This window comes from Cervus canadensis, chromosome 1, assembly GCF_019320065.1.
Source record: "Cervus canadensis isolate Bull #8, Minnesota chromosome 1, ASM1932006v1, whole genome shotgun sequence".
NCBI lineage: Eukaryota > Metazoa > Chordata > Mammalia > Artiodactyla > Cervidae > Cervus > Cervus canadensis.
The window spans coordinates 23082267-23108027 of record NC_057386.1 but is presented as its reverse complement, the minus strand read 5'-3'; the positions used below and the strand labels follow the sequence as shown (position 1 = coordinate 23108027).

Genomic DNA, 25761 nt, shown 5'->3' with positions numbered 1-25761 from the left:
GGGACCCCCCGCCCCCACCCCGGGCTGCTCTAGGAGATGTTGTTTAGGCGGCCATTCGGCTGAGAGTCGGCGGGCGAGGCGAGCTGGGGCTGCCCGGGTGAATCTAGGGATGCAGACCGGGCAGAGCCAGGGGCACCCTCTTCTGATGCGAGTAAATACTCCGGGAGGGAAATGCCTTGCTGTGTCCCGCTCGCGGCCTCCCCCGCCGGCCCAGGCAGCCGTGAGGGCCCGGACCCAGGAGCGCCTGGTTTCCCAATCAACTTTGACCGCCCGCTTCGGGCAATCTCCCTATGTTGGACGGGCTCCCGCGCCTCGTTCAAAAGAAGGCTGGCCCTTCGGGCAGGTTATCCGAGGGTAAGCCAGCGGGCGAGGTTCTCCCGATCCTTGCACTGATCTGAGGGCCGGGAGTGGGGTGGGGGACGTGGGGTGAGAGCCGGGAGGCTTCTGGGGCGCCTATGGGTCCGTGTCCCTGAAGCGACCAGCGACTGACTCCAATCCGTGCAGGAGAAACATGCATTTGGGGCCCAAATCCCCCTTCCCTAGACCAGCGCCTCGGCGCTCTTCCTGACCTTCCTTGCTAAAATATATGGACACTGAGGCCCAGAAAGATTAAAAGACATCTGCTGGAGCTGGGTCAAGGAGGAGATACTGGGGACGGCTTCTTGGTCAGCAGGATCCTTGGCAAACCCAGAGAATGAATTGTGTGAGGGGGAACAAACCAGTAAGGGAGGTAGGAGTGGGAGGTGGGGACCATCTGGGTCAGGAGAGGGGTTGCTGAAGGAGGATGAGATCCCACCCTCCTGGAGACCCCACAGGGATTTTGACTTAAGAGACAGCAAGCCAATTCCACCACCACCCCACCACCCCCAGCCAAGTCTCCTCAAAGAGCAGCTGTGCAGAGGCTGAAATGGTCCAAACATGGAAATTATAAATTGATTGGATTTAGCCCAAAACCATTAATTTTCTCTATTTCCTCTTTTTTTTCTCTTCCTGGGGATTCTGCTACCCATTTTCAGTCCTTTCTGAAGGCGCTCCTAAATGAAGGAAAGATCAGAGTCGGCCAGGCAGGGCCCTTGAAATCTTGTTCATCTGTCACATCCTCCCCCATTTGACTGGCCTGGCCAAAATGGAATGGGGGCTTGGAATCTGAATATTTGCCTAAATGCTTCAGCTTTCTTTGTGTAAATGTGGCTGTGACTCTGTCACACCAGGCAAGAGATGACCACGAATAAGACTAAAACTAAAAATAAAGTAAAAACTTACTGGCTTTGGGGGTCTTGAAAATCATTGGTGGGTCTTTAGTCCTGTTTGGTCCTGCTTCTGACTTATAACCTGATCAAAGAAATAAATACAATTGGAACTGATACAACTTCAGGACCACTCGAGGTTGTTTTGTTTATACACAACCAAAGCATGTCCTTTCCAATACTGAACCGGGAGAGGTGACAGATTTCCCCCCTGGGGAGTGGGGGAGTCTGTTCTTAGATTAGAGCGGAAGTGGCCTGATCACCTCCCTTCAGGAGTTAACAGCTCAGGGAAAGTGAAAAATCCAGCCAATCAATGATTGTTTGGTTGGAGAAAAGCCAAACAATGGCTCTGGCTGATTTCTTCCAGCATTGTCTGAGCTGGCTGGTCCTTAGAAGGCCAACCTAGCCTGAACTGGGAGATCAGTATCTGTGTCAGTACAGGTTCTGGAAGGTCCCAGCCCCCGCTGCTCTCCTATCCAACTCTCTAGGATGTCTCTGCTTTGATGCACTGAAATGTCCTAATTTCGCTCCAGTTTCTATCCCTATTCTTTTCTCTATATGTGCTCCCATCTGGCCCTCTGTCCGTCTCTCTGTCATAGACTACATTCATTTCTCTAGGGGGCTTTTGCTTTAGAGCTTGTGGGTACCATCTAGCATGCTTCATGGACTGGACACCTTGTCTTCATGGGGAGGGTGACTCACCTACCTGTGTTTATTATAATCCCACATACTTCAACATGATTTCAAAATTTTTTTCCTCCTGAAACCGACAATTTGACTAAGGCAGAGAGGGAAGACAATTTTGATTCAGTTTGGAGTCTCCTTCTCTTGGTCATGTGTGGAAAAAAATTCCAGGCCAAGATTCCAGCCGAAACAGATTTTCCTCACTATTGGAAAGGACCCCCACTTAAGGGGTCAGCCAGGACAACTTTCTGGGGTCCAGAGGGAACTGAGTGGTGTTTGAAGCCCACCTTCCCTTTTCCTAAAAAAATAAATTCTGGCATCCAAATCAAGGAGGAAAATTAAAGGAGGCAAAAAAGGAAAAGAAAACCAGAAAGAAAACAAACTGGAGGAGGCCTCTGAGACAGATCTGGCTCAGTCCAGGTCCCCTGGCAGAGCCTCCACACCCAACTCAGGGGCCAGACCAAGACTAAGAGAAAACACTTCATCCTGCTCTTCTTTTAAAAGTCTCCCCACCAGGGCAGGAATCCAGACACAATGCCAGAATTTCCCACCTCTTCTCTGTGGGTGGGGATGCTTAAAGTCACCTAGGACTCCTGCCCCTCTTCCCTTCTCCCCGCCTCCCACTAGTATTGCCTTGATCTGGGGAAAGTGTTAAAGTGTTAGTTTCTCAGGCCTGTCCCGCTCTTTGCGACCCCATGGACTGAAGCCCTCCAGGCTCCTCTGTCCATGGCATTTTCCAGGCAAGTATACTGGAGTGGAGGTGCCGTTCCCTCCTCTGGGGGCTCTTCCTGAAGTAGGGATCTAACCCTGGGTCTTCTGCTTTGCCGGCAGATTCTTTACTGTCTGAGCCACCAGGGGGAGGAGCCTAGCCGTCGGGTATCACTGCTCAAAGTAGCCAGACTGCTCCCAGACCCACTGTACCTCCAGACTCTTTTCAAATGAACACATTCAACCCAATCCCTCAAAAAGGTCTAAACAATGTAGACTCCCTGATGGTATAGACCCGCCCTGCAGTGCTAATGGCTCTACAGAGATCCCACACTCTTTGGAAGGAGCCTGCTTTGTAGGTGTCCGGCTTGGAGTTAAGGACTTTTAAGTTAAGTAGAAAGGAGAGTAAATCCTAGATAGCAGCAATTCCATGTTTGCACAGCAGAGATCTTGTGATGTGCAGCAAACATGAATCTTGGAAGATAAACATCAAATTTCAGAGGCCCCAGCGGTGGGAAGACCTGCAGCTGCCAGGTTGGCTGAAGCAAAATTTAGCATGCATTTCTAGTCTGCAATGAGATGGCTTCCCATATCCTTTGCAGACATTGCACAACAAGTGATTAATATATATAAGTGTACATGCGTGCACAAAACACCAGATTTTCTAAGGGAAAAACCCTGTCAGATAAGCAGTTGGGAAAACAAGACTAAATTTAGTACTGCTGGCTGAGGAAGTTCTCTTTAAGCCAAAGTCACACCTTTATTTCACCCCAAGACCTTCAAAGGATAAATATGAGTTTTGTTTAAATCTCTGGAGAGGATCACAAGCTGCTTGTTACTCAAAATGGATTATGTGAGATTCAGTTTACAAGGGCAAACTGTATTTCACACATGAGTCACCTTGAATAACCCAATAATTAATTAAAACCACGTTCTGCAGTGGAGAATTTATTACATTCGCCGGCTTTTTATGAGCTAGGTGTAGTTTGGAAATGGAAAATGTGAGGACTCTTCAGTATGTCTGTAGTGCATTCTGCACTGGCTCACAGTGACTCCCTCTCTCCGGGTCCCAGAGAGCAGAGTCAGGGGTGTGGGACCTCAGTTGGGAAGAGTAGAGCCCAATTATTGCAGCTGAGTTGGATTCTCTTTCAGTTTTTGTAACCAGGGCCTGGGCCAGTGTTTCTTGGACTTCCTCTTGGAGATAAGTTGGGGCTTTGGGGGTGGTTGAGGGATCCCTGGAAAGAGGAAAGTGGTGTGACCAATAGAGAAGGGGCAATGGGGAGAGGGACGAGACAAAATCCTGACTTGTGCCAGGCTGCTTGGCAATTCCTGGGAAAGAGGAGTGGGCATTGTGGTACTCTTCTCCATGACAAGGAGGTCATAGCTTCTTTGACTGGATACCACCAAGCCCAGATCTTAGTTTGGAAGGAGGTGCTTTTTGTGTACCCAGCCAAAGAAGCTATGTGAGGAGGTGCTTTTCCATAGATATAGGACCAGAACAAGCTTGTAGGTTGGTTCTCTTCCTCTAGTAGAAATCCGACATTCATCTTAGGCACTACCAACTCAGAGCTGCAACTGGTTGGTTATAGGTATGTTGTAATCTTTATACAGCAACTCCACTTCCCTCATCTTTATTGTCTCCAAGCAGCCATGTGCAGAAGGCTGGGCAGAGACAATCACTCCCACTTTACAGATGGCAAGACAGAGGGCTGGAGAGAGATGGCCAGCTCAAGGACATACAGCTAGCAACATGTGTCAGAGCAGGGAGAGAAATTCCAGCTCTCTGTGTCAATAATGCCTGAAGGGCAGGAAGGAATAAGAGATGGCAAAGCTAGTCTGGCCACTGCACCTTGGAAATAGACGATGCTCTTTAGTTCTCTTGGGAAGTATGGTGGCCTCTGGGGGCACCTCCAAGGAAGGGACTGGACAGTCCGCCCCAGTGGCAGTAATCTTGCCTCTAGATCTGAAGCTGAGTATCAGTCTTTGACACTCTTTGAAACCTGGATGATTCAAAGACTCATCAGAGGGTCCCATTCTTGACTGCCTGGGAGGGGAAGAGAGAGAGAGAGGTCCAAGGGCAATAAGGGAACCAAAGGAAGGCAGAATGTGGTCTGTGGAGGGAGGGGCATTGCCTGGCCCAGCTCCACTTTCTTTGGAAGAAGATACAGGAAACTGTGTAGTTTTCCTGTCCATGGCCGGCTCCCTGGACAGTGGAGCAAAACCTGTAACAATAAGTTTTTTGGTCTAACATAGAACAATAATCTTCCTTGAAGATGACCAATACTTTTGGGGCTTCCCTGGTGGCTCAAAGGTAAAGAATGCGCCTGCCAGTGCCTGCCAGTGCACAAGAGTTCCTGGAGAAGAAAATGGCACTCACTCCAGTATTTTTGCCTGGGAAATTCCATGTGCAGAGGTGACTGCTGGGCTATAATCCGTGGGGTCGCAGAGTCTGACAGGACTTAGTGACTAAACAACAAAATATCTCTGGGAATTGGGTTGACTCAGGTTTTTAAATAAACAAATGGTATGAAAAAAAGGAGACAAGGAAACTGCTGTAAGAAACTTGAGACATGTCAACTAAATGTAATGTGTGACTTTATTTCGATTATGATTTGAGCAAACTAATTGTAAGAAGGCAATTTTGAGACAACTGAGGAAACTGAGACACAGATAGTATTAAAAGATTATTGTTAATTTTGTTACGTGTGATAATCACATGAAGGAACTGTTAAAAAAAAAAAAAAGGAAGTCTTTATCCGTTAAGGATTCAAACAAAGTATTTTTGGATGAAATGGTGCCTGTGACTTGCTTTAAAATACTCCAGAAAAAAAGCTGAAATATGATCGGTTTTGAGTTGATAAGGGTTGACACTGAGTGATGAGATTAAGGAGTTATTATACTCTTCTGTATGTATGAAATTTCATTTTTACTGTTTTCTGTGTATGTGAAGTTTGCCACTAGAAAATAAATCAACAAGGCTGTGGATCCACATCCCCCAAATCCACACACACACTCAATATCAAGGAGTGTGTCTTTGAGAACCCTCATGGAATCAAGTTCAGAATGTTTAGGCTCATCAAACTCCCATTTTTCCCCAGGGAGAGAGCAGGGTTGGAAAGTATTTTAGCACCAGACTGACTCCATCGTTTTCTTTCTCTGCAGTGCTATGGGGCCATGAGACACTGAGGAGTTTGAGTCTCAGAGGATTCAGCTACAGGTGAATATTTCCAGGCATAGCTCCCTCCTTGCTCTAATGGACAAAGCTCCAAAATGAAACAGGGTGGCAGGGGTATTGACAAGTGAGTTGAGTTCAGCCCATAACTTTATGGTTTTACATCAATTATGGTTTACATCAATTATGCCTCGATTTCTTTAAATGCTACGTGTTATTTTGGAGTCAATATTTTTCCCAAATCCCTGTTTCCTCCTTTTCCCTTTGGTAACTTCCCAAATATCTCGTCTATTTGTATAAGGTAGTACTTTTAAATGGGATTCCTTTCCATTTTAAAAGTTGTAAACGACTTGGTGTTTGAATAGGAAGAGAACGTGAAATGGTCAGAGCCTGAATTGGTGCCATAAACAGTGTTGGAGTTCGGACTTCATTATTCATCAGTCTCTAGAAGTTGAACGAATTAATCTCCTAAACCTCAGTTTTCTGATCTACAAAACGGGAGTAACAATTGCCCTTTACGCAGTTCTATTGCTGTGAGGATTAAAGGAAAGGCACATACGGGGCGCTTACAGTCCCTGACATCCACACATGGGTTACGAAGACGTTGACGTTTCTGAAGGGCCGCCCCGAGAAGCCGGAGGAGCAGCGCAGGGCCGTTGGGGCGTGAGAAGCTGGCCAAAGCGGTGTCCGGGAGGCTGAGAAGCAAACCGCAAGGACAGACGCCAGCGCTCCTCCCTCCGATGCTCTAAGCGGGTTTTGGTACAGAGGGAACTTCCGCCCTGAGGTCAACCTCCGCCTGAGGATGCGGGATCCCTGGAGGGCAAGGTGCACCTAGCGAGGTAGAGGAGGTCTCCGGTGGGTGGGAGAAAGATAGGGCTCCCCTGCTCTCCAGCTGTGCCTTTGCGGTTAGAGACCTCTCCCGCCGGCGGGGCCGCTTTGCCACACGCCAGCGGGCGCACAAACCTCGCTGGGTGCGGTGCCTTCCGTTGCATTACTGAAAAATCTGCCCCACCAGGCGTTTACACAAGGGCAAGGAAGGGAATTAAGGCTCTTGGACAAAAGCGGGGAAGTCCTCAGGCCCCCCTCGTCTTGAGTGGGTTCCTTGGGAGCCTCCTAGGCCGCCTGACTTGCACTGATCTCAGGCCAGGAAGGGCCCCTCAGGACAAGATCGCCGTTCATTTGCACCTCCCCTGGTTCAAGGCTTGGCCTGCATCTCTGGGACAGACGATTCCTGAGGCTAGAAAAACCATGTCGATGGGGCAAGCTGAGGGTAAATGAACCCAAAAGTAGGCTAATGTGAGGGATTCCAAGGACAGAGAGCACCCCCAATCTGTCTGCATCACCCCCTAAATACACACCACACACAGACACAGACACAGACACACACACACACACACACACACACACACCTACAGAGCTGGGTTGGGCCTGCAGTAGATCCTGGAGGGGATGGAAATACACGGTCTGTTTCCTGTGACTCTTCCTCAGGCCCCCACCTGGGCCTCTGGGGCTAAGCTCTGTTCATATGAAAGTTTCCAGGCTGATCTCAGGAATAAGTAACTGGAATCCTGGTCTTGTCTAGAGTAGCTGGAACAGTCAGACAAGCAGTGCTTCAGCCTCGGAGGGGGTGCTCTTGTAACCAAGCTTTGACCCCCTAGGACCTGGTAGATAAGGAGCTGAGACTTGAAAACCACTCTGAACTTGTGAAGCTTCTACACAGTCACTCAAAAGTCCCTGTCTGACTTTGGGACTCCCTGGGAGAGGCATGGAGATGGATAGTCAGGTATCACTGGAAGTTCCAGTGTTACATCCGGCCACCATAACTGACTACTGAAGGTAGACATCCCTCTCCTGCTCCCACTATGGCAGCACAGAGCTGCCTGGAGTCACAGAATTGGCTGTGGATTTCCTGAGGTCGAGTCATTTTGACTTGGGCAAGACAGCTTCTTTTCCTCAGCATCTGCCACCCAGCCACTCAAGCACATAGCTAACTAGAATTGAATGATCTCTAAGGATCCTCCAAATTCCAAATGCCAACTTACTAGTTTGGGTAAGTAAGGAATTTGAGGCTTCCTATTCTAACCTTCTAGATCCTTAGCTTCTAATTTAGCTTCTATACCTAGAGCTTCTAAGATTGGAATCTCCTCCCAAGCCCTACCCTGGCCACATAAGCAATGTGAGGGGAAAGTAAAGATCTTCATGTCTCTAGGGAAAAGATTTTTGGCATCTGGGGACAATAACAGCCACAATCCTTTCAAATCATGGATAAATCTGTGGACTCAATGGAGACCAAATAATAAAAAATTTTTTTTTTCCTAGTGGGTGATTTTCTTGTTTAAAGTGAAAGGCATTTCATATAGCTTCTCAGAACTCTTAGAAAATCTCTGGTGGAGAGTAGAGGGGAAGAAGTCCTAGTTTAAGTCCAAGTGATCAAGAGGTGAGCAGATTATGAGCCCAGAGCTCTGCTCCAATCCCTATCCTCACTTTGATGGAGTTCCTTATGTGTGGCCAAATATCAGCTCTGGACATCTAGGGTCCCATTGTAGACAATTGGACAGATTCCTCCAGGCTTATAAGGTATCAGGGTCTGAGGTAAATGGCCAGATCAGAACCTTGGGGGCCTGGCTGAGATGGGAGTCCTTAGGTGGTAACTAGGGCAGAGTCCTTAGGTGGTAATCAGGAACTACCTCATATTCATCTCAGGTTGGGATTCAGAAAGGCAGATGGTGTGTATGTGTGTGTGTGTGTGTGTGTGTGTGTGTGTGTGTGTGTGTAGCCAGACACTCTGGGATGCAGGAGGGTTATTTTCAAACCTTAAATGAATTATAAGAAGGTAATCTTTGTGGCATTTTCCCCTCCCATCTTGGTTGTGCTTCTTCAAAGACAGGAACTGATGAGCAACATGGACAGGATAGCTGTTAGAAAAACGGCCATTTTCTTTGGTCCGTGTGTGTGTGTGTGTGTGTGAGTGTGTGTGTGAAATGCTTGCCTTTCTCCTCTCCCAGCTTTGTTTCTTGGAACATATAATTCAGAGGAAAAGGGAAAAACTCTTGCTGTGGTGGTGGATGGAAGAGGATGACAAGATGGTCTGGTTCTGGGCCATTGGAAGGGTCTCAGATCTCTCAGCCAGGGGAATGGGGGAATCAGAGCAAGAAATCAAATCTATCAAACTGTACTTTCCCCTAAACTTCAAACCTACAGCTCCACTTCAGGCCAAATAGGTGGGTTTGGGACTGGAGGGGCCAGAGCCTCCATGTTGGCAGTCCTCTTGATTTCAGGAGTGAAAACTTAGCGTTTGTCTCTAGCAGAGTCTATATGTGAGTAGCCAGAATTTATCCTAATAATTATCACTTACATCCAACATTCTCTGAGGGGGAAAAACAAGGTGGAGGTGGGGATAGGGGAGTTGTAAGAGACTCAGACTGCTTTCTTGAATTTGCAGGTAGGATTCTTGATATATTCCCCATTCCTGAGCCCATCCAGGATCCTAGGGGCTGAAACAGAGGAAGCTGAGTTTCTGAGGGCCCTGGAAGCATCTACAAACCCCAAAGGCATTGGCTGTGGGCTCCCATTTGAGGAACTCACCCTTGTGAGTGTGTGTAGGCAGTGGGAAGGCTGGAGGGCTCCGGGGAAATACAGGGTGAGGGGTGGAGGAGGTGATCTCCAGCACCAGTTTTGTCCCATTTAATGGGCTACTGAGGAGTTTACACCCTGGGGCTGAGTGTCCCAACTAAGTCAGTACACGTCGGTTGCCTCACAGAGGCCAGGTCGCAGGGCTGGGGCTCCCTCAAGGACCTAATAGCTGTGCCCTGCCCTAGACCCGTGCAGAATAATCAGTGGTGAGCCTAGAAGCCTCTTGCTGACTCCCTCCATGACTCGCCTCCTCACTAACGCCCTCAACCTCCAGTAATCGTCCCTTCCCTGTTCCTGCCTGCGCACCACCCTTGTGTCTAAAGTGAACAGTGACCGCAGACTAAAAGGGAAGCTGATTCAGCCCTTCCCTCCTTACACAGGGCAGATGGAAAAATGGAGGCGCAGAGAGGGGAGATGACATTGCCCACCATGCCGAGCGAGATTAGACCCTTACCTGAGCCTTGTGCTCCCCATTCCTGACGGTTGGGGCCAGATGCCACCGGGCTTTTCTGGGTTGGGGTTGTGGGTAGGTGACCTGGTCAGCCTCCCAGCAAAGCGTACTTCCTGCAAGGAGGCTGGGGCCCCTTGGCAGTGGGCCTTTCAACCTGGCACGCACACATATGGCAGGCAGGATCAGTCGGCGGGCTTGCCCCGGAGAGCTGCTCTGTTCAGCGCCCCCACAGCTTTACTCCCATCCCCCTTCTCGCTCTCTGCCTCCCTCCCTTGGCTCTTGGCCCCACTCACGGTTCCTGACTCAATGCTTCTCTGGTTTCTGGGCGCCATCAGGACCGCGGCAGCGATGTGGCTGGCACTAGCTTCTCCCCTTAGCAGATAGTCTTTGATTGCTCCTCAGATCCACTTGCTGGGTGGTGAAGGCCTAATAGGCTCTAATTTCTGGATCCTCAGCCTCGGCTTCTGAAGCACTTGTGTTTGTCCTGAGAGGGTTCTAATCCCAAGGATGTCGCGGGGCTGACAGGGTGAGAGGGACATGGAGGTGAGAGTGGCCTCCTCCTGACCAGCCAGGCCTCCACTCTTGTAGCTGGAGTGGAGCTCCACTCTTGTAGTTCTTGTAGCTCCCAGACTCTGCCGTCATTTTGTCCAAAACATTTTCCTGTGAGGCCTGGCCAGAGCCTGCCTGATTTCACAGAGAAGGGCCCCAGTTCAGGCTGGCTGAAGATCGGGCTGCAGGACCGCCCTGCAAGGTGCCTGCCAAGGTCAGACTGTGGCGGTGGGGAGCCCCCGGCAGGCTCTATGCCGCCCTCAGAGGACAATGGAAAATTGAGAGGGCCAGGAAAGGGGTAGAGAAAAGTGAAAAGGGAAATAAGAGGGGGGAAAATAGAAAAAAATAAAATAGATGAGAGGGAAAGACAGAAAAGGAGGAGGGAAGGAAAAAGGAGAAAATGAAAGAAAGAAAAGTGAGAGGATGAAGAAGCAAACAAGCGAAAAGCAGTGTACGCGAGTTGGAGAACTAGAAAGTAACCAAGGAAAAAATAAAGGTAATCGGCGGTGGGGTGGGGAGAAAGTAAGCAGTAAAGACGGAAAGAAAGAAAATAAGAATGTCCCCAAAGCAAGATAACCAAAATTGAAGGAGAGAAAGGCAGAAAGAAGAACACAAATATAAAAAGGAAAGAAAGATACTGAAAGACTAAAGACAGATTAAGGAACATAGAGACAGAAAGAAAGGAACATAGAGACAGAAAGAAAGGATGGAAGAAAAGCCCAAAGAGAGGCATGCACCCTGTTAGCCCATTTTCATGAAATCAACCTCCTCAAGCAGTTCCACCAGGCCCGCGCAGTCTAGCCGGCCAGCGGAGCCCCGACCTTTCCAGAATCTCTGCGAATTCTTGTTTTTCACCACGACCGACTGAAAGCTGCAGGACCGCGTACATTCCTCCAGGTGGGAGAACGAAAAATAAACCATAATTTAACAAATGCCCCAAGCGGGGCGGGTGGGCTTCTCTCGCCCCCTCCCCCTAGTCGGCTGTCCAGAGCCCCAGCTCCACGGGCGCAGACAAGGAGGTGCCCACCGGCCGGAACCCCTGCGGCCGCGCTCAAAGGCCTGGCTGTAAAGGTCAAAGGCGGTCTGTGGGGCCGCTCTGAATGGGCTCCCGGAGGTAAACAGACTCTTAACTTTCAACTTGGCCTTGACCTTCCTGGAGGTGTCTGGCCCGTATGTAAAGGAGCAGCTGAGGCTTTTCTGCGAGTTTGGCTGGGTCAGTAAACGGGGTTGGGGGTCGGGGAGGCTCAGGGATCCTGAGGGTCTGTCTGGAGGCTCCCAGCAGGACAAAAAGGAATCTGTGGGGCTGGGGGAAGAGCTGGCTCAGCCCAGGCGGGTGGGGAGGTCACGATGCCTTAGTTGTTCTAAATTCCGCCCTCAACTCTAGAGCTCAGGGAGGATACTGAGGTGCTGAGCCTCAGGTTCTGTACGTGGGAACTGCAGGCTTACTCAAGGCTGAACGAGGCAAGTGAGAAGGGACCAATCAATACTTGTTAGGGAAACTGTTCTTTTCTTTTCAAATAAAAACAGGTGGTTTGTAGTTCATTAGAAACGGAAACACATACAGATACACAAATAGAACCCATTTATTTGGTTTATGAAATGCTTTCATGTGCAAAAAAATCTTCACAGCATTTCTGAGGGGTAGAAATTACTGTGCCTTTGAGAAGACATAATTTTACAGATAAGACTTACTCTGCCTTACTTAACTCCAGTTGAGGTCTATGACAGGTCATAGATGTTTGCAAATACATAAACATGTACAGAAAATGGGAGCACATGCACATATATTAATGTGATATTCGGAACTGTTCCCTAGAATCCACTAGATGCTAAATAAATTGTAGAGTAAAACAGAAACAACCCCCCCCCTCCCCGGTAGTATTTATTTGTATTGAATTGTATCTGTTTACATAGAGGTCTCCAGCACAGTTGGTGAGCTTCTCCAGGGCAAGGTTTGAGTTGCTCTTCTCTGCGTTCTACAATGATGCAGAGTTACATGCATTCAGCTGCTTATTTCTGTAAGACATAGACAAGAACATTAATATCCAAAAAGCACAATGGCAGGCAATATTGCTATGAATCTTGAAATTTTTGTATTTAATTATTTTCCTTCTAAAAAATAGAGATAAGCTGATGTAATGTGAAGAAATATCCCATGAACATCTGGAATTTTTACAGTGAACATACCCATGTAACTAGCATATAGATAGAGATATGAGATCCAGAACATTTCCAGCCTTATGTCACCTACTAGTCAGAAGCTCCCCTCCCCAGGGCAATCTATTCTGACTTCTATCACTATAGATTTGATTTTGGCTATTCTTGGTTGAACTGCATAGAAATAGAATCATACAAAATTTACTCTTTTGTGTAGCTTCTTTTACCCACCTATCTGTGCAATTTATCTATGTTGTGTGTAGCAGTGTTTTTTAAAATTGCTGTGTAGCACTATTGAACATTTGGGTTGTTTCTATTTTTGAGCTATAATAAATAAATCTGCTTTAGATATTTTAGCACTTGCCTATTGATAGATATAAACATTCATTTCTGTTGGGTATATTCCCGGGAATGGAATTGATTTATCTATTTATAAAATTTAGGGATCTAGTCATGCCTGTGTTTTCACCTACCAAGCAAAAAGCAGTAAAAAATTCTTAGTCATTAGGTAAAAATCCTGGTATTTCTGCCTTTCATAATCAGATAAGCAAGAGGCCATAGTAAAAACTGGAAAGCACCAAAGAGACATCGCCTCCCTTTTCTCTTCTGTTGTTTTCAAATACAACAAAATCCAGTGAGGATTTCATGCTTAGTGTCTTCAATTATCAGCAATGATCACTGAAAGTAAGCTATACTCTTCCCTACAGCCCTGCAACTTGGAGCAACTCCGGTTGCATGGGCCGTTTCCTGAAAGATAGCTCAAGTTCAGACTCAGGTTGGTGAGGGGATATGGCCAAGCCCACCTAGAGTGCAGGGTAGTCTGTTCTATAAAATTGCCATGACCTTGGTGTAGAATCCAAAACTTCCTGTCTTCTCCAGAAAACCTGCGAGTTCTAGAAAAAGTGAACCCAGAAGATTTGATTTGGGAGGGGTAGTGATGGAAAATCGCTGAAGACAGATCTGTGGGGAAAAAAAAATGGTTTGGGGCTTCTGCCTTGCACTGCACAATAGTTCCCAACAGATGGGTCTCAGATAATTCCTCCAGTGGTTGAGATTCCCTCTCTCATGCCCTTTTCCTTCTTAGGAAAGGGAAAGCCTGGAGGAAGCACATAGGGGTCCTGGGTTTTCTGGTCCTAGGCTTGGGTTGGGAGCGCGCCAAGACCAGGGTGAGTTTTCTGGGCCCCGAGGAATGTAGGGGAAGACAGAGAGACTGGGTACTTCATAAAGGCCAGACTTGTGTATTCTTGGGGTCCAGATTCCCCCGAACTAGTTCTTTGCCAGCTAGCCAGGCCTGGTTTTCTGGAAATAATCTTAGATCCCAGAAAAGGGGGGAAGAGTTTATCTTTTCTGACTGGTACTTCAGGATTTTATAACATTCTATCTCAAACCCGTCCTTCAACTTCTCTTCCTTACTGTGTCTCTGGATCACATTTTCCTGGCTCTCTCTCTGAATATACAGGTCGTATGTGACATCTTTCCGTATTTCTTTCCCCATCCTAAAACGGAAATCCAAACCCCCTTTTACAGGCCAGGTCCAGAAGCTCCATTTCCGCGTCACGTCTGAACCTTTAGCGTCTGCAGTTCTCATGTCTCCTTCGGAGTCCGTGTCCCGCTCCCTCTGCTTTCCACCCCTCTTCGAATCCTGAGCTTTATAGGCTTTGCGCGGTGTCCTAGGCACTTCCCGAGGTCCAGGAGTAGCTTATTACTGCGCATCCAGAATGGGAGGGGCACCTGGAGTGAACTGGGATGCTAGTACTGGGACCCCCAAGCAAGGAGCTTCCAGAAATACCCCTTAACTCCCATTTTCTAGCCCCTTCTGGCTCAGACGCATTCCCGGGTTTTTCCTTTCAGGCTCAGAGCGGCCTCTAGGCCCCACCCTCAACTCCCCTTCCCCCCACGAGATGGACACTTTATAGGGAGAGCTTTTTATTCTCTCGTTAAACCTGCCAAAGCACAGGAGACAGAGAGCCAGGGAGCGAGAGGAGGCGACCGAGGTGGGGCTGGCTCCGTCTCTCCTCTCCCGCCTCCCCACCCCCGACGTAGCTGGGTTGTTCCAAACAGGAAAGCGGCGGGAAGACAACCCGTCTCTTTTCTCTCGTTTTCAAATGCAATTAAAAAAAGAAAAAAGCCGAGAGAAAGAGAGGAGGGAGGAGAGTGAGGAGGAGGAAGGCGGGGAGAGAAGGAAGGAAGGAGGAGGGAGGGAGCAAGGGAGCGAGGGAGGGTGAGGGGGGAAAAGAGAGAAAGCGGGGGTAAAGTATTTTCGCAATTTCTGCAGAGAAGATTTTATGAGCTTCTCTTCTCCAGGCCGCAGCCAATCAGCCCGCGTGCCCGGGCACCTGCGGCTCCTGCGTCACGACGGCCTGGCTGAGCGAATGCAGGCACCCAGCGAGCTGCCAGCGATTTAAAACGCTTTGGATTCCCCGGGCCTGGGTGGGGAGAGCGAGCTGGGTGCCCCCTGTACCCCCCACCCCCAGCGCCTCATGAGCCGATCCTCGGCCCCATGGAGCCCGGCACTTACACCACTTTGGACGGCGCCAAGGAGATCGAAGGCTTGCTGGGAGCTGGAGGGAGTCGGAACCTGGTCACCCACTCCCCGCTGACCAGCCATCCAGCGGCGGCGCCTACGCTGATGCCTGCTGTCAACTACACCCCGCTGGATCTGCCAGGCTCTGCGGAACCGCCAAAGCAGTGCCACCCATGCCCCGGGGTGCCCCAGGGGGCGTCCCCAGCTCCAGTGCCTTACGGCTACTTTGGAGGCGGGTACTACTCCTGTCGAGTGTCCCGAAGCTCGCTGAAGCCCTGTGCCCAGGCGGCCACTCTGGCTGCCTACCCTGCGGAAACTCCCGCGTCCGGGGAGGAGTACCCCAGCCGCCCCACCGAGTTTGCCTTCTACCCGGGATACCCGGGACCCTACCAGCCTGTGGCCAGTTACCTGGATGTGTCGGTGGTGCAGACATTGGGTGCCCCGGGGGAGCCTCGCCACGACTCCCTGCTGCCTGTGGACAGTTACCAGCCCTGGGCCCTCACCAGTGGCTGGAACAGCCAGATGTGTTGCCAGGGAGAACAGAACCCCCCAGGTCCTTTCTGGAAGGCAGCATTTGCAGGTAAGCTGCTCTGGATGCCCTTGGTGCTGAGTGTGGCGTTCTAGACCCTGCCTGGATGGGTCTTGGGGCTGGTGAGGAGGAGCTTGGTTCTCCTTGGTTGGCTATTAGGGCTCTGAAGGAGGGTGCAGGCATTAGAGAGCCTGGGTGAAGGCCTCAGAGGGTCAGTGTGAGGGGCCTGAGCTGGGTGCTATTTGAAGCCTGAGGCCCACCAGGTCCCTGATCTCCCTGGGAGGCCGTGGGACCAGCCTTTCAATATGTCGGAGTGCTTGACTCTCTTTGCTGTTGTTTGGGACTTAGGGTGTTCCTGCCCAGCAGGACCCCAGTTTAATTCCTCTCAATTCATTGAGTGTGGGGGTGCAGCTGGGTAGGGACAGAGAAATTGGTTGTTCTGTAACCCCTTTCTCTCAGATGAGTTTTTCAGTTTCCAAAGGGAAGTGTAGATTTCCTGCAGCCATAACTCAGGTGTGTGCATTGGTGCGTGTGTGTGTGTGTTGGGAGTAGGGGCAGAAATGTGTTCCCTCCTGTACAGAATTTGCTTGTAGTATCGTTAAGAGTGGCCAAGAGTTGGAAAATCCATATGAGGGTGGACAAATATAGACGGTGGGCAAAGGTCTGGCCGTATGTGATGGGTGTGTTTGCAGACTGCAGGCGTGAAGGCAGTGATGAGTGAGGGTGGCCTGCAGAACTCTCCTCTTTCCAAGGCTGGGTGGATCAGGAAACCAACCAGCCGGAAGCGGAGGTGTCCTCTTGTGCTTTGGGGAAATGGCAGTGCCTGTATGGTAACCTGAGTGCTCCTGTAGGATGACCTAGGTTATGGGGCCTGGGTCAGACCCTGGGCTTGCGCCAGGCTGTGGTCTGAGCATGTCTCTCTCTCCCTCCCTCTCCTGCATAGACTCAAGCGTGCAGCATCCGCCTGACGGCTGCGCCTTCCGCCGAGGTCGCAAGAAGCGCATTCCCTACAGCAAGGGGCAGTTGCGGGAACTGGAGCGCGAGTATTCAGCTAACAAGTTCATCACCAAGGACAAGAGGCGCAAGATCTCGGCTGCCACCAGCCTCTCAGAGCGCCAGATCACCATCTGGTTTCAGAATCGCCGGGTCAAGGAGAAGAAGGTCCTCGCCAAGGTCAAAACCAGTGCTACTCCATGAGGGAGCTCCCTGGCTCTGGCTGGGAGGGGGAAGGTGGGAGTTGGGGTATCCTGGTGAGACCAGGAGCCTGCCTCGGCCAAGCTGGGGCCCAGGACTCTGCTGAAAGGCCCCCAGAAGTGACACTCTTCCCAGGCCAATGTTCCTGGGCTGTTCTTCAGGGACAGTCTGGATACCCCATGGATCACAGAGAGCCAGCAAGGCCCAGAGTTACAGCCCAGTCCACCAGGTAACACTACCCAAATGACCTTGTTCCAGTCATAATCATTCATTCTGGCAGTTGCAATAATCACCATAACCAGTACTAGTTGCCATGATAATTAGTATCATATTTTCTATCTAGAGCTCTGTAGAGCACTTTTAGAAACTGCTTTTGTGGATTGAGCTGATCATTAATAAACTTGGAAGGAGACCGGTGACAGGACAGCTTCCTCTGGAACCTCTTCCATTTCCAAAGCCTGTCCCCGTTCCAGTGAAGGCAGAGGAGACAAGAAATGGCAGATTTACCCCTGGAACTGCATTTCCCATTGCCTCTTTAGCATTTTTTTTTCTAAGATGACAGCTAGGCAGGTTGGCCAATGCTGGAGGGTACCTCTCCCTCCCTCCACTGTACCCCCTGGTCTCAGAAGTCCACATGCCTAACTCTTCAGTTTCAGCCCTGTGTGAAAATGAAGCCAGTGGACTGCCCTCCAGGGTCTGTTCTTTCTTCCAGAGAAATGGGGTTTGAGAAAGTGCCTGGATAATTCACCACTTCCTCTCCAAAACTTTCCAAGCCTTCCCTTAATGTTTCTGGTGGTTCTGACCAAAGGTGGTAGGTCATGGTTCATTGGGCATTTGGGAGCTGTATGAAATAGACATTTGTGGCCTTGTAGACAGAGCCCCTCTTAGGCACAAACGGTTGCAGAATGAAGGGACTGGTAGCCTATCCGTGGCAGGCACATCCCAAACACACTTGTATAGCCTAGAAGGAGAAAACATGAATATGGCTCGTTCACTGCCCATTTCTCCTCTGCTTGCCTGCGGGTGACACCAAGGAGCTTCCGAGTCTCAGGCCTTGGAGTCTCAGGCAGATTCTTTACCGAGTGAAAAAACTAGCGGTGGCAGAAGCTCCCAAAAGCCAGTGTCAGAATGGGGAACCGCAGGCCGCCAGGACAATAGTGGAAACAGAACTGTTCCCTTTCACTTTGTGCTGGTTCAGTTCACATACACTGATTCTGGGGGAGTGGAGGGCAGTTTGGCGCCAACCGTGTTTTCCACAACCACTTAGACAATATGCGAATAGTGCGGAGTTCCAGAAACCTGGGGCAGACCGGCTGTTCGCAGAGCCGGGGGAACCTGAAGTCGTGTATCTAGGCCGGGACCAGATGCGATCTTGTCTGCGCGGGAACATCAGCCGGGCTGAGCTGGATCTTCCCGCAGCCCGGGCTGGCGGGTTCTGGCAGTCTTCCGGCGATCGAGAGCACAGGAGTGAAGTGGAGAGGACGGGCCGCCAGACCCACGTTCCGAAGCCTCCCCGCAGCTGGCAGTCGGGAGGCGAGCTCCAGAAGGGGCCCCGGCCGCGTCTCGACGGCCCCTCCATCTCAGAGCGGACTCCTCCTTATCCAGGAAACCAACCGCCTGAGTTTCCTGGAACCCGCCGCAGCCGAGCAATTCGAATCGTGTGGCATCGCAGTCCTGCCTCTTCTCGGAAGGAAGACTCTTCTAAGTCTTCCAATTTTTTCTTTTTTTAACCAAAGAGCATTCTAAAGCTGAGGGGGAAAAAAGGCCCCGACTGGCAGTGCCCTCCCTCCCTGGGTCTTCTTAGATAGTGAGTGTGCTTGGGGAAGGGGAAGATGTCAATTTCGTGATTTAAACAGTCTTTCCAAGCCCCGTGGTCCAGTTTAAGCTCCCTGGTATCGCGCCTCGCCCAGAGAAAGTTACTTTCAGCTTTCTACGTTCTCCTTCAAGCGAAGTCCCAATCTTTAGTAATTTTTAATACCGCGGACTCCGAAGGTTAGTGGGTGCAGCCCTCTCCCTTGCCGCTTCTGAAATTGAGAGACTTCAGGACAGATAGGCCTATGGGTAGGTGGCGTGTGGGACAAATGAGGGAGACCGCCGTGGTTCTTGCTTCCTACAGAGGGAGGGGAAAGGCTTTAGGTTACCACTCGGAATTCCCGAGGTGACTTCGGAAGGCCTGCAGTCAGGGGCCTCGAGACTCTGGACTCCCGGGGCTCTAATGCCTCCATTCCGTTATCAAGGACTTAAAGTTTCGGGGCTCCTCTGTTATGCTCTCGCAACCATTTTAGAACAAACAAGATGTGGGATTTTAGATTTATTTCTCTACCAACGTGAGTTTGGCCTATTAAAAAGACAAGGGCGCCCCCTTCCGGCAGAATCTCGCCATTTCAGAGAAACTCGCCGGTCGGCTCGGCTTTTTAACAGCTCTTCAACTGAGCCTCTGGCTTCCGAAAGCCTGGGACTCAGGCCTCCGGGGTTGGAGAATTCGTAGCCGCGTGTGAGAGCGCCCGGACCCGGAGTCGCCTGAAACTGGGCCAGGGTACTGGCAAATGTATCAGCCCAGCGGCGGAGAGACCCAGGAGGAAGGCTAGGAGGGCAGCACAAGAGATCTGTAATAGAGAAGAAACAGGGTGGCCAGGGCTCCCAGAGCAAGGCTGCGGCGCCATCAGCCCTCGGTCCAGGTCTTCATTCCACTGGAGTATTTAATTTATCTTCCTCGCCAGAACAATTCGCGGCAAACCCCTCTCCCCCGCTTCCCCCCGCCCTGAGTAATTTACTTGTATGGAATCTGTGCAAAAAAAAAAAAAAAATTCAATTTCGCTTTGTGTTAAACCGTTTTATGGAAGCTCTTTCCAAACACCGATGTTACTACCGAGGCGAATTATATCCCTTTCCACCGAGCAAATTTAAAAATCTTTCACTAATTTGTGTCTAAACTACAACAAAATCTATGAATCTACATTTACTTGCCTGCAGCTATTTGCTTTTTAAATAGGGCCACTTTAAGCTATTAATACAAGAAAGTGTTTCGCTAAAATTTAGATTGAAATGCGTGAATACAACGTCCTCAAATAGGTAAATTCAGACATTTTCATGGACAAATAAACGCCTAGGCGCACAGACACACACCGGAGGAAACACACCGGGTGTCTTTTCACCAAGGAGGCGTGATTTTACTCCGGGCCGCCCTCTGCGCCCTCTCCGTTTCTCTGAGCTGAACTTCGCCAGCTCAGTCTCAGCAAACGTGGAAACAGGGTTGGAGGGTGGCGTCTACGCTGCGCCAGGACCGAAATCACTTCCAATTCCAAATCAGGCAGATTTTATTAGGCCTCGAGAGGACGGATTAGACGGTAATGGTGGAAAAGACCATTCATTGACAGGACCTCGGGAAGCTCTTTGCGAATCTAGATTCTCGAAGCAGCCCCGCGGACAGCGAACCCGGGGCCCCAGCTCCGGGGTCCCTTACTGGCAAGCGGGTCCCTAGAACTCGCGAGGCCGCAGCAGGCGACTGTTGACACCGCCGTGACCCCCGTCCCAGCCGCCCCCCCCCGCCCCAGTTCTCCCTCCTTTCTCAGCTAGCCACCCCTGCTCTGAGTGGTTCGAGGACCAGTAGCTGCCCTGCGGCAGAAGAAAGGCCCAAATCAAGACACCCCCCCCCCCCAGTTGTCCGAACGGCGTGGCCCCCTTCCTCCAACGCGGAGCTGACGGCCCTCCGCTCCTCCAGCCCCATTGCTCCCCATTATTAAAGTTTTACTCAAGGGCCTAAGTGCTGCACTTGAATTAGGCTTCCTTCCGGGGGAACCCTCTATGCCGAGCCCCCTTCCGGTCTAATAGAAACACCGGAGCTTCAAACGTGATTTACACGAACCTGTTACCGTAAACTGGCAATAAAGCGCGGAGGCAACTGCTGCGGAGGGGGCAAAAGGAGAGGTTCCGTTGTTTTTGAAAGAAATTTATAGTACATTCTCTCCCACCTGAATACTCCTTCTGGGGGAAAGGGGGGGAGAAAGCAGAGGGGCGGCCCTCGGCCCCTCACCCAGCGGGGCCAGCCCGCCCCTCCCCGCAGGCGCTGGCCTGGGCCGGGGGCGAGATTTGAAAACATCCAATGCGGAACTGATGCCAGCCTTTCTTCCTTTCTCGGCTACCAGTTACTGTTGTGTAGAAAGCGGGTGGGGGTGGTCGGAGCAAACGGAGGAGTTCCACCACGGGTCCCCCTCCCCTAAGTGCCTCCAAAATGACGGAGAGGCCAGCGTTCAGTCACCCTCGGGACGATGGGGAGGGAAAGGCCGCGTCTGCCGGCGGACTTGGCCGTTGAACTTGAAGTTTCTGGCCAGTGGTTCCCGCCGCCCCTACCCCCACTCTCCTCAACTCTTTATGGGAAGATGGAGGAAGGTGAGGGAAGGGGTCCCATTTCTGGCCTTGGGAAGGAGGGAGGAGGCCAAGCGGCGCTGGCTGAGCCAGAGCGACCGGAAGACTGTCGCGAGACGCCGGGTTGGGGAGGCGAGGAGGCTGCAGCGGAGAGTGGGCACTCCAGCCACGAGGTGGGGAGCCGGGGGCTGTGCACCCTCTCCTTGAGCCCCGCCCCAGGCTCTGCTGGGAGGGGGCCCCTTGTGCGGCGCTGCGATCCTTCCTCCTCTAGCCCAAGGTGCGTGAGCAGAGTCCTGCGCCACTCGGAGGTCGGCGACGGCCCAGCTCCGAGCCTTGGAGCCCACCGAATTCCAGCCCTGGCCTTGGCAGAGAGAGCAAGAGTGTTATGCTCCCATTTCTCAGAGCAAGACCCACTCATTTTGCTACTTTCCAGAATGCGCTTCTCTCTAAAAAGGTAAACCTGCTGATTCGTGGGCCAAGGACCTTAAGCTCTTTTCGTCTGGGGACCTGCTGAAGGAGCCGTCGGGGAATGGGGGTGGGGGGTCGTTCCCGGACTTTGGGGGACTCCGCGGTCACAGCGGGCAGGGAAGGGTGGGTGTCAGGCTCTCGAAGAGGCCATTCAGCTCGTTGTTTCCTAAAAAGGCTGGCAGCCGCCTGGGCAAAATGGGACCAAGAAAGCTGCTTCGCAGCACGCGGGACGCGAGCGCGGCCTCAGAGGGAGAGAGTCTGGCTTGGGAGAGCAAGGCCCGCCCATAGGACCTTGTGTTTGTCTCCGACTGGATGGAATCTTGGTACAGACGAATTTATTATTGTTAATGTTCTTATTTAAACTGTGATACTTTACGAAACATTTACTTTGAAAACTGGGTGAAAATTAACCCTGATGATAATGATTTATTAATGCACCCTTAAGGGAGAGGCTGTGGCCCTTTAAAACTAAATCAGTGCGGCTTAGTCTCACACGGCTGCCTTCCTTCTGCCATCCCTTTGCCCTGTTGAGCTCTTTGAGTTCTGGCATCTGAGGAGCAACTAGAGGGGCTGCCCAGGGCTGGTAACCCTGTATTCTGCCCAGGGACTCAGAACTTGCACACAAGCAACGGGGGGGGGGGGGGCCACTACCACCGCTAGCTTGTTGGTCTGGGGCGGGGGCGGGGAACCAGGTAATCTACAGAGGCACTCCGGACTCACCTAACCCTCCCTGCCCCCGCTGGTTCCTGCCCATGCCCTCTCAGAGCTGCTGCTCCCACACAGACAAAACCCACTTCATAAAATGAGGACGTTGAGGCTAAGCCTTAGTTACTTGATCAGCGTCACAGTCTAAGCAGAGCCCCCCAAAGCAGGAGTTCTAAGGGCTAAGCTCTGTGGTCATCAGCGCAAGAGAACAGCAAGCCAAGTCTCTCCCCCACTCCCAACATACCTCTTCTCACAAGGTCTCTCTAGACACAAACAGTTTCTATCTGGAGCCATCCTTTGAGGTCACCGAGCTGCACTCGAGCCCCCCCCCCCCCCAGTTTGGATAAGTGCAACCACAGGGGATTAAACACAAGTAGAAATTTAGTTCAATCCATCACTCATTTATTGAGTGCCTGCTGCACGCAAAACCATCCCTTGAAGTGGAAGGCTGGAGGAGATACAGTGGAAATACTATCTCCCTTCCTACCGATCGCTCTCTGGCAGTCTGCCTCTCACTCGCTGGCAGATCTTGGGTCGTTTCTTCATATGTGACCCGAAGCTGGGAGACTGTATTCTGTGATTTCTGACATTGTAAGGTGGGTCAAACGCCTATTCAGGGGGAACGGAGACCGAGAACGATTCACCCTCAGGGCATATGGAGAGGCTTTCCGGAATGACCTATGCTGGAGGACTTGAAAGATGCTTAGAATACCAAATCGGGGTAGGAAGATGTGAGCAAAACTCGGGAGAGGGTGCAGAAGAGGCAGGTCTCTGAGGGAGAGAGGTCTGGACCCCGACTCTTGTTGGGGTAGAGCTGGGAGGGAAGAGAGCAAGGGCGTCCTCACTGGGTCCTGGACGCTAGGCGAAGCCTGTGAGGTACCCATTCAGACTGTGAGCGCCCGGCTCCCACCCAGGCGCGCACGCACCGAGTGTTCGCGCCGGCGCTACGGGCCGCCCAGCGCAGGCCCCAGGCCGAGCCAGCTCTGGAAGAGAGAAATAGGTACCCGGCGTGGACGCTCAGCGCCCCATCTTAAAAGGGTTCAGCCTGTCGCCCCCGCCCGAGACCTGACCTCGGTCTTTGTCTGGTTAAGTTCGTCGCCCTTCCCCCTCCAGGCAGAGTTCTGCCGTTGAACTTGAGCCAGGCCATAAACATTCCTTGGGGGCGGAAGAGGATTGTGGAAGGATCCGGAACGCGGGAGCCCCGGCCTTCTCCCACTCAAGCTTGCGTTGCTTTTTCAGCCACGGGTTTTGGCTTTTTGTGTTCCGCGGAAACCGTCGCCAGATCTGCATTTTCAAAATCCGATTATTGAGGACTTATGGCAAGTTAGACCAATACTTTAGTCAGAATCAACGTATTGTTACTTTTCATTTTCATTCATGTATAATTCATGCTGTCCTATTTTTTGACAGTAAAATTCACCACACTTAAAAAAAAAGACCTGGAAAGGCAAATGCGTAAAGAGCAAACGAATAGCTACAGCAGAGGAATTATTAGAGAAGATTGAAGTAGGTCATCCCTAGGCCGTCCCCTCCATATTTTGAAAGCGCCCCTCCTTGGGCAGCACAACTCCAGCCCGCGGCCGACGAGCCCCGCGGGGCCCTGTGTCCTCCCACGATCCGGAAGCTTAGGCTTGGTAAATGGGGCGCCCCCCATCCTTGGCCTGGGGAGCGGTCCGAGGGACCCAGGACTCCTGGCGCGTGCTTCCCTGGCGCCGGCGGAGGCTGCGCAGAGCGGCCTGCTGAGACCGTGTTAGTGTTTTTGTTTCCTCTTTTTCAGGAGAATCCAGGATCCCTAAACGAGGGAGGATATAAAAGACTCGATCCCGGGGTCTTTTCCTGGCTCAGAAAAACCCGCTGTAAGGGGTACTGGGCGCGCTGGGCTTCCCTCCCCGCGAGGAGCCGGGGCAGCGCGGCGAGCGGCAGAGAAGGGAGGCTCCAAACCCCGGCGAGCCTACGACAAGCTCCTGGCCTCGGAACCTCAGGCCAGATCAAGTGCTCGGAGGCAGGTCCTCACCGGCAAACCGGAAGAGGGGCGTGAGACAGCTGCCAGAGCACTGGTCTCCGCGTTCAACCGCAGCTCCCCCCCTCCCCCCGCGCCCCCACTTGGCTTGAACCTGTCGGAGGACTCGGACCGAGGAGGGGTTTTGTCTCATTCTCCTACCCAGCCTTCGATTCCCAAGTCTACGGGGCCCTGAAGGGACCTCAGCCAACCCCTCTCCCTTTTTCTGACTTTTGGGGGAAAGAAGCGTGGACGCCTCGGTCAAGTTCACGGATCTGGCCGGCGTCTCTTAGGACGAGTGGGGCCACCGCTGTTATGCGGATCAGGAGGGTCCTAAACAGTCAGGATTGGGGGTGGGGGGTGGGGGGTGCGGGGACGAAGCTTCCAGAAAGCCTTTTGGTCTTTAGTCTGCTGTTCGGTTCTCACATTCCCGTCTGCCCATCCCCACAGCTCTGTAGAGGAAAAATAACTCCATCTGAAAGGAAGCCGTTTATTTGGAAAAATAATTGCGAAGGCCTCATGGAGTGTGCTCAGAATGGTCTTAAGCCTTTGGCACTTGGGTAATTTTTCGTTAGTTCTGTTCCGGCATTTATGAAAGTTAAGGGTTTACAGTGTTTATGTGGTACAACCTTTTCTTCGGAATCTGATTTAAAGAAGCCACATCTACACTGCGCCCCAAAAGCTTCAGATTAAACACGTTGAAATAATTACCCCCAACATTCCAGCCCTTAAAAAAAAAAAAAAGAAAAAAGAAAAAAATCTCGAAGTGGGAAATAAAAAAACCTTATTCAGGTGCAGAAAATAGAACATAGGGTTTTAAATACACACAAACTGTAAAAACTCTTAATAAACAACCTTCTGAATTTTTCCTCATTTTGCATTCCAGATCTCATGTTTTATAATTTGCAACCACTGTGATTTGTTACTTTTGTCTTTCCACTCCCCAACTTAGATATATATATATATATATATATATATATATATATATCTTGAGTCTAAAAACACTATACATTTACTATGTTACAAGCAATTCCCCAAGTTATTGCAGTCTTCTAAATGCCACTTAAAATGCATAGCATGAAACGAAATGAGTTGTCATCATTTAGCATTTCCCTAGTGCTAGTCATTTAGGTTGTCCCCACATTTAAAAAGAAAACTATTTTTTTTCCTTGTTAGAAAAGTAACACATTTTCATTGTCAAGGATTTTTAAAATATTTAAAAAGTAGCATAAAGAAAATAAAACCACCCCATATCTTACTATCCAAAATTTACCAAAGTGAATCTTTTGCTGTACTTTCTTTAGTTTTTTTCCCCTTGCAAATATGTGTAATTCCAAAATTCAGATTCCTTGTGAACATTTTTGAACTTTGTCTTT

At 50.7% G+C, this 25761-nt stretch overlaps 1 protein-coding gene and 1 long non-coding RNA gene across 2 annotated transcripts; both read left to right on the top strand.

Moving 5' to 3' along the window:
• Positions 1–15006: 15006 nt before the first annotated feature.
• Positions 15007–17260, top strand: HOXB13 (homeobox B13). The gene is made up of 2 exons (XM_043473399.1): positions 15007–15705; positions 16598–17260. Exons 1-2 carry the CDS (start codon positions 15102–15104, stop codon positions 16849–16851), a joined length of 858 nt encoding a protein of 285 aa, XP_043329334.1. The 5' UTR covers positions 15007–15101; the 3' UTR covers positions 16852–17260.
• Positions 17261–21583: 4323 nt separating this feature from the next.
• Positions 21584–25258, top strand: LOC122444700. The gene is made up of 2 exons (XR_006270343.1): positions 21584–21667; positions 24164–25258. It is a non-coding gene; the product is annotated as an uncharacterized LOC122444700 (long non-coding RNA).
• Positions 25259–25761: the final 503 nt, after the last annotated feature.

Excerpts from the sequence above, each read along its gene's own strand:
- HOXB13 (XM_043473399.1), top strand. The coding sequence starts at position 15,102 with ATGGAGCCCGGCACTTACACCACTTTGGACGGCGCCAAGGAGATCGAA. Across the intron at positions 15,706-16,597 it reads CTGGAAGGCAGCATTTGCAG|ACTCAAGCGTGCAGCATCCG; the intron begins GTAAGCTGCTCT and ends TCTCCTGCATAG.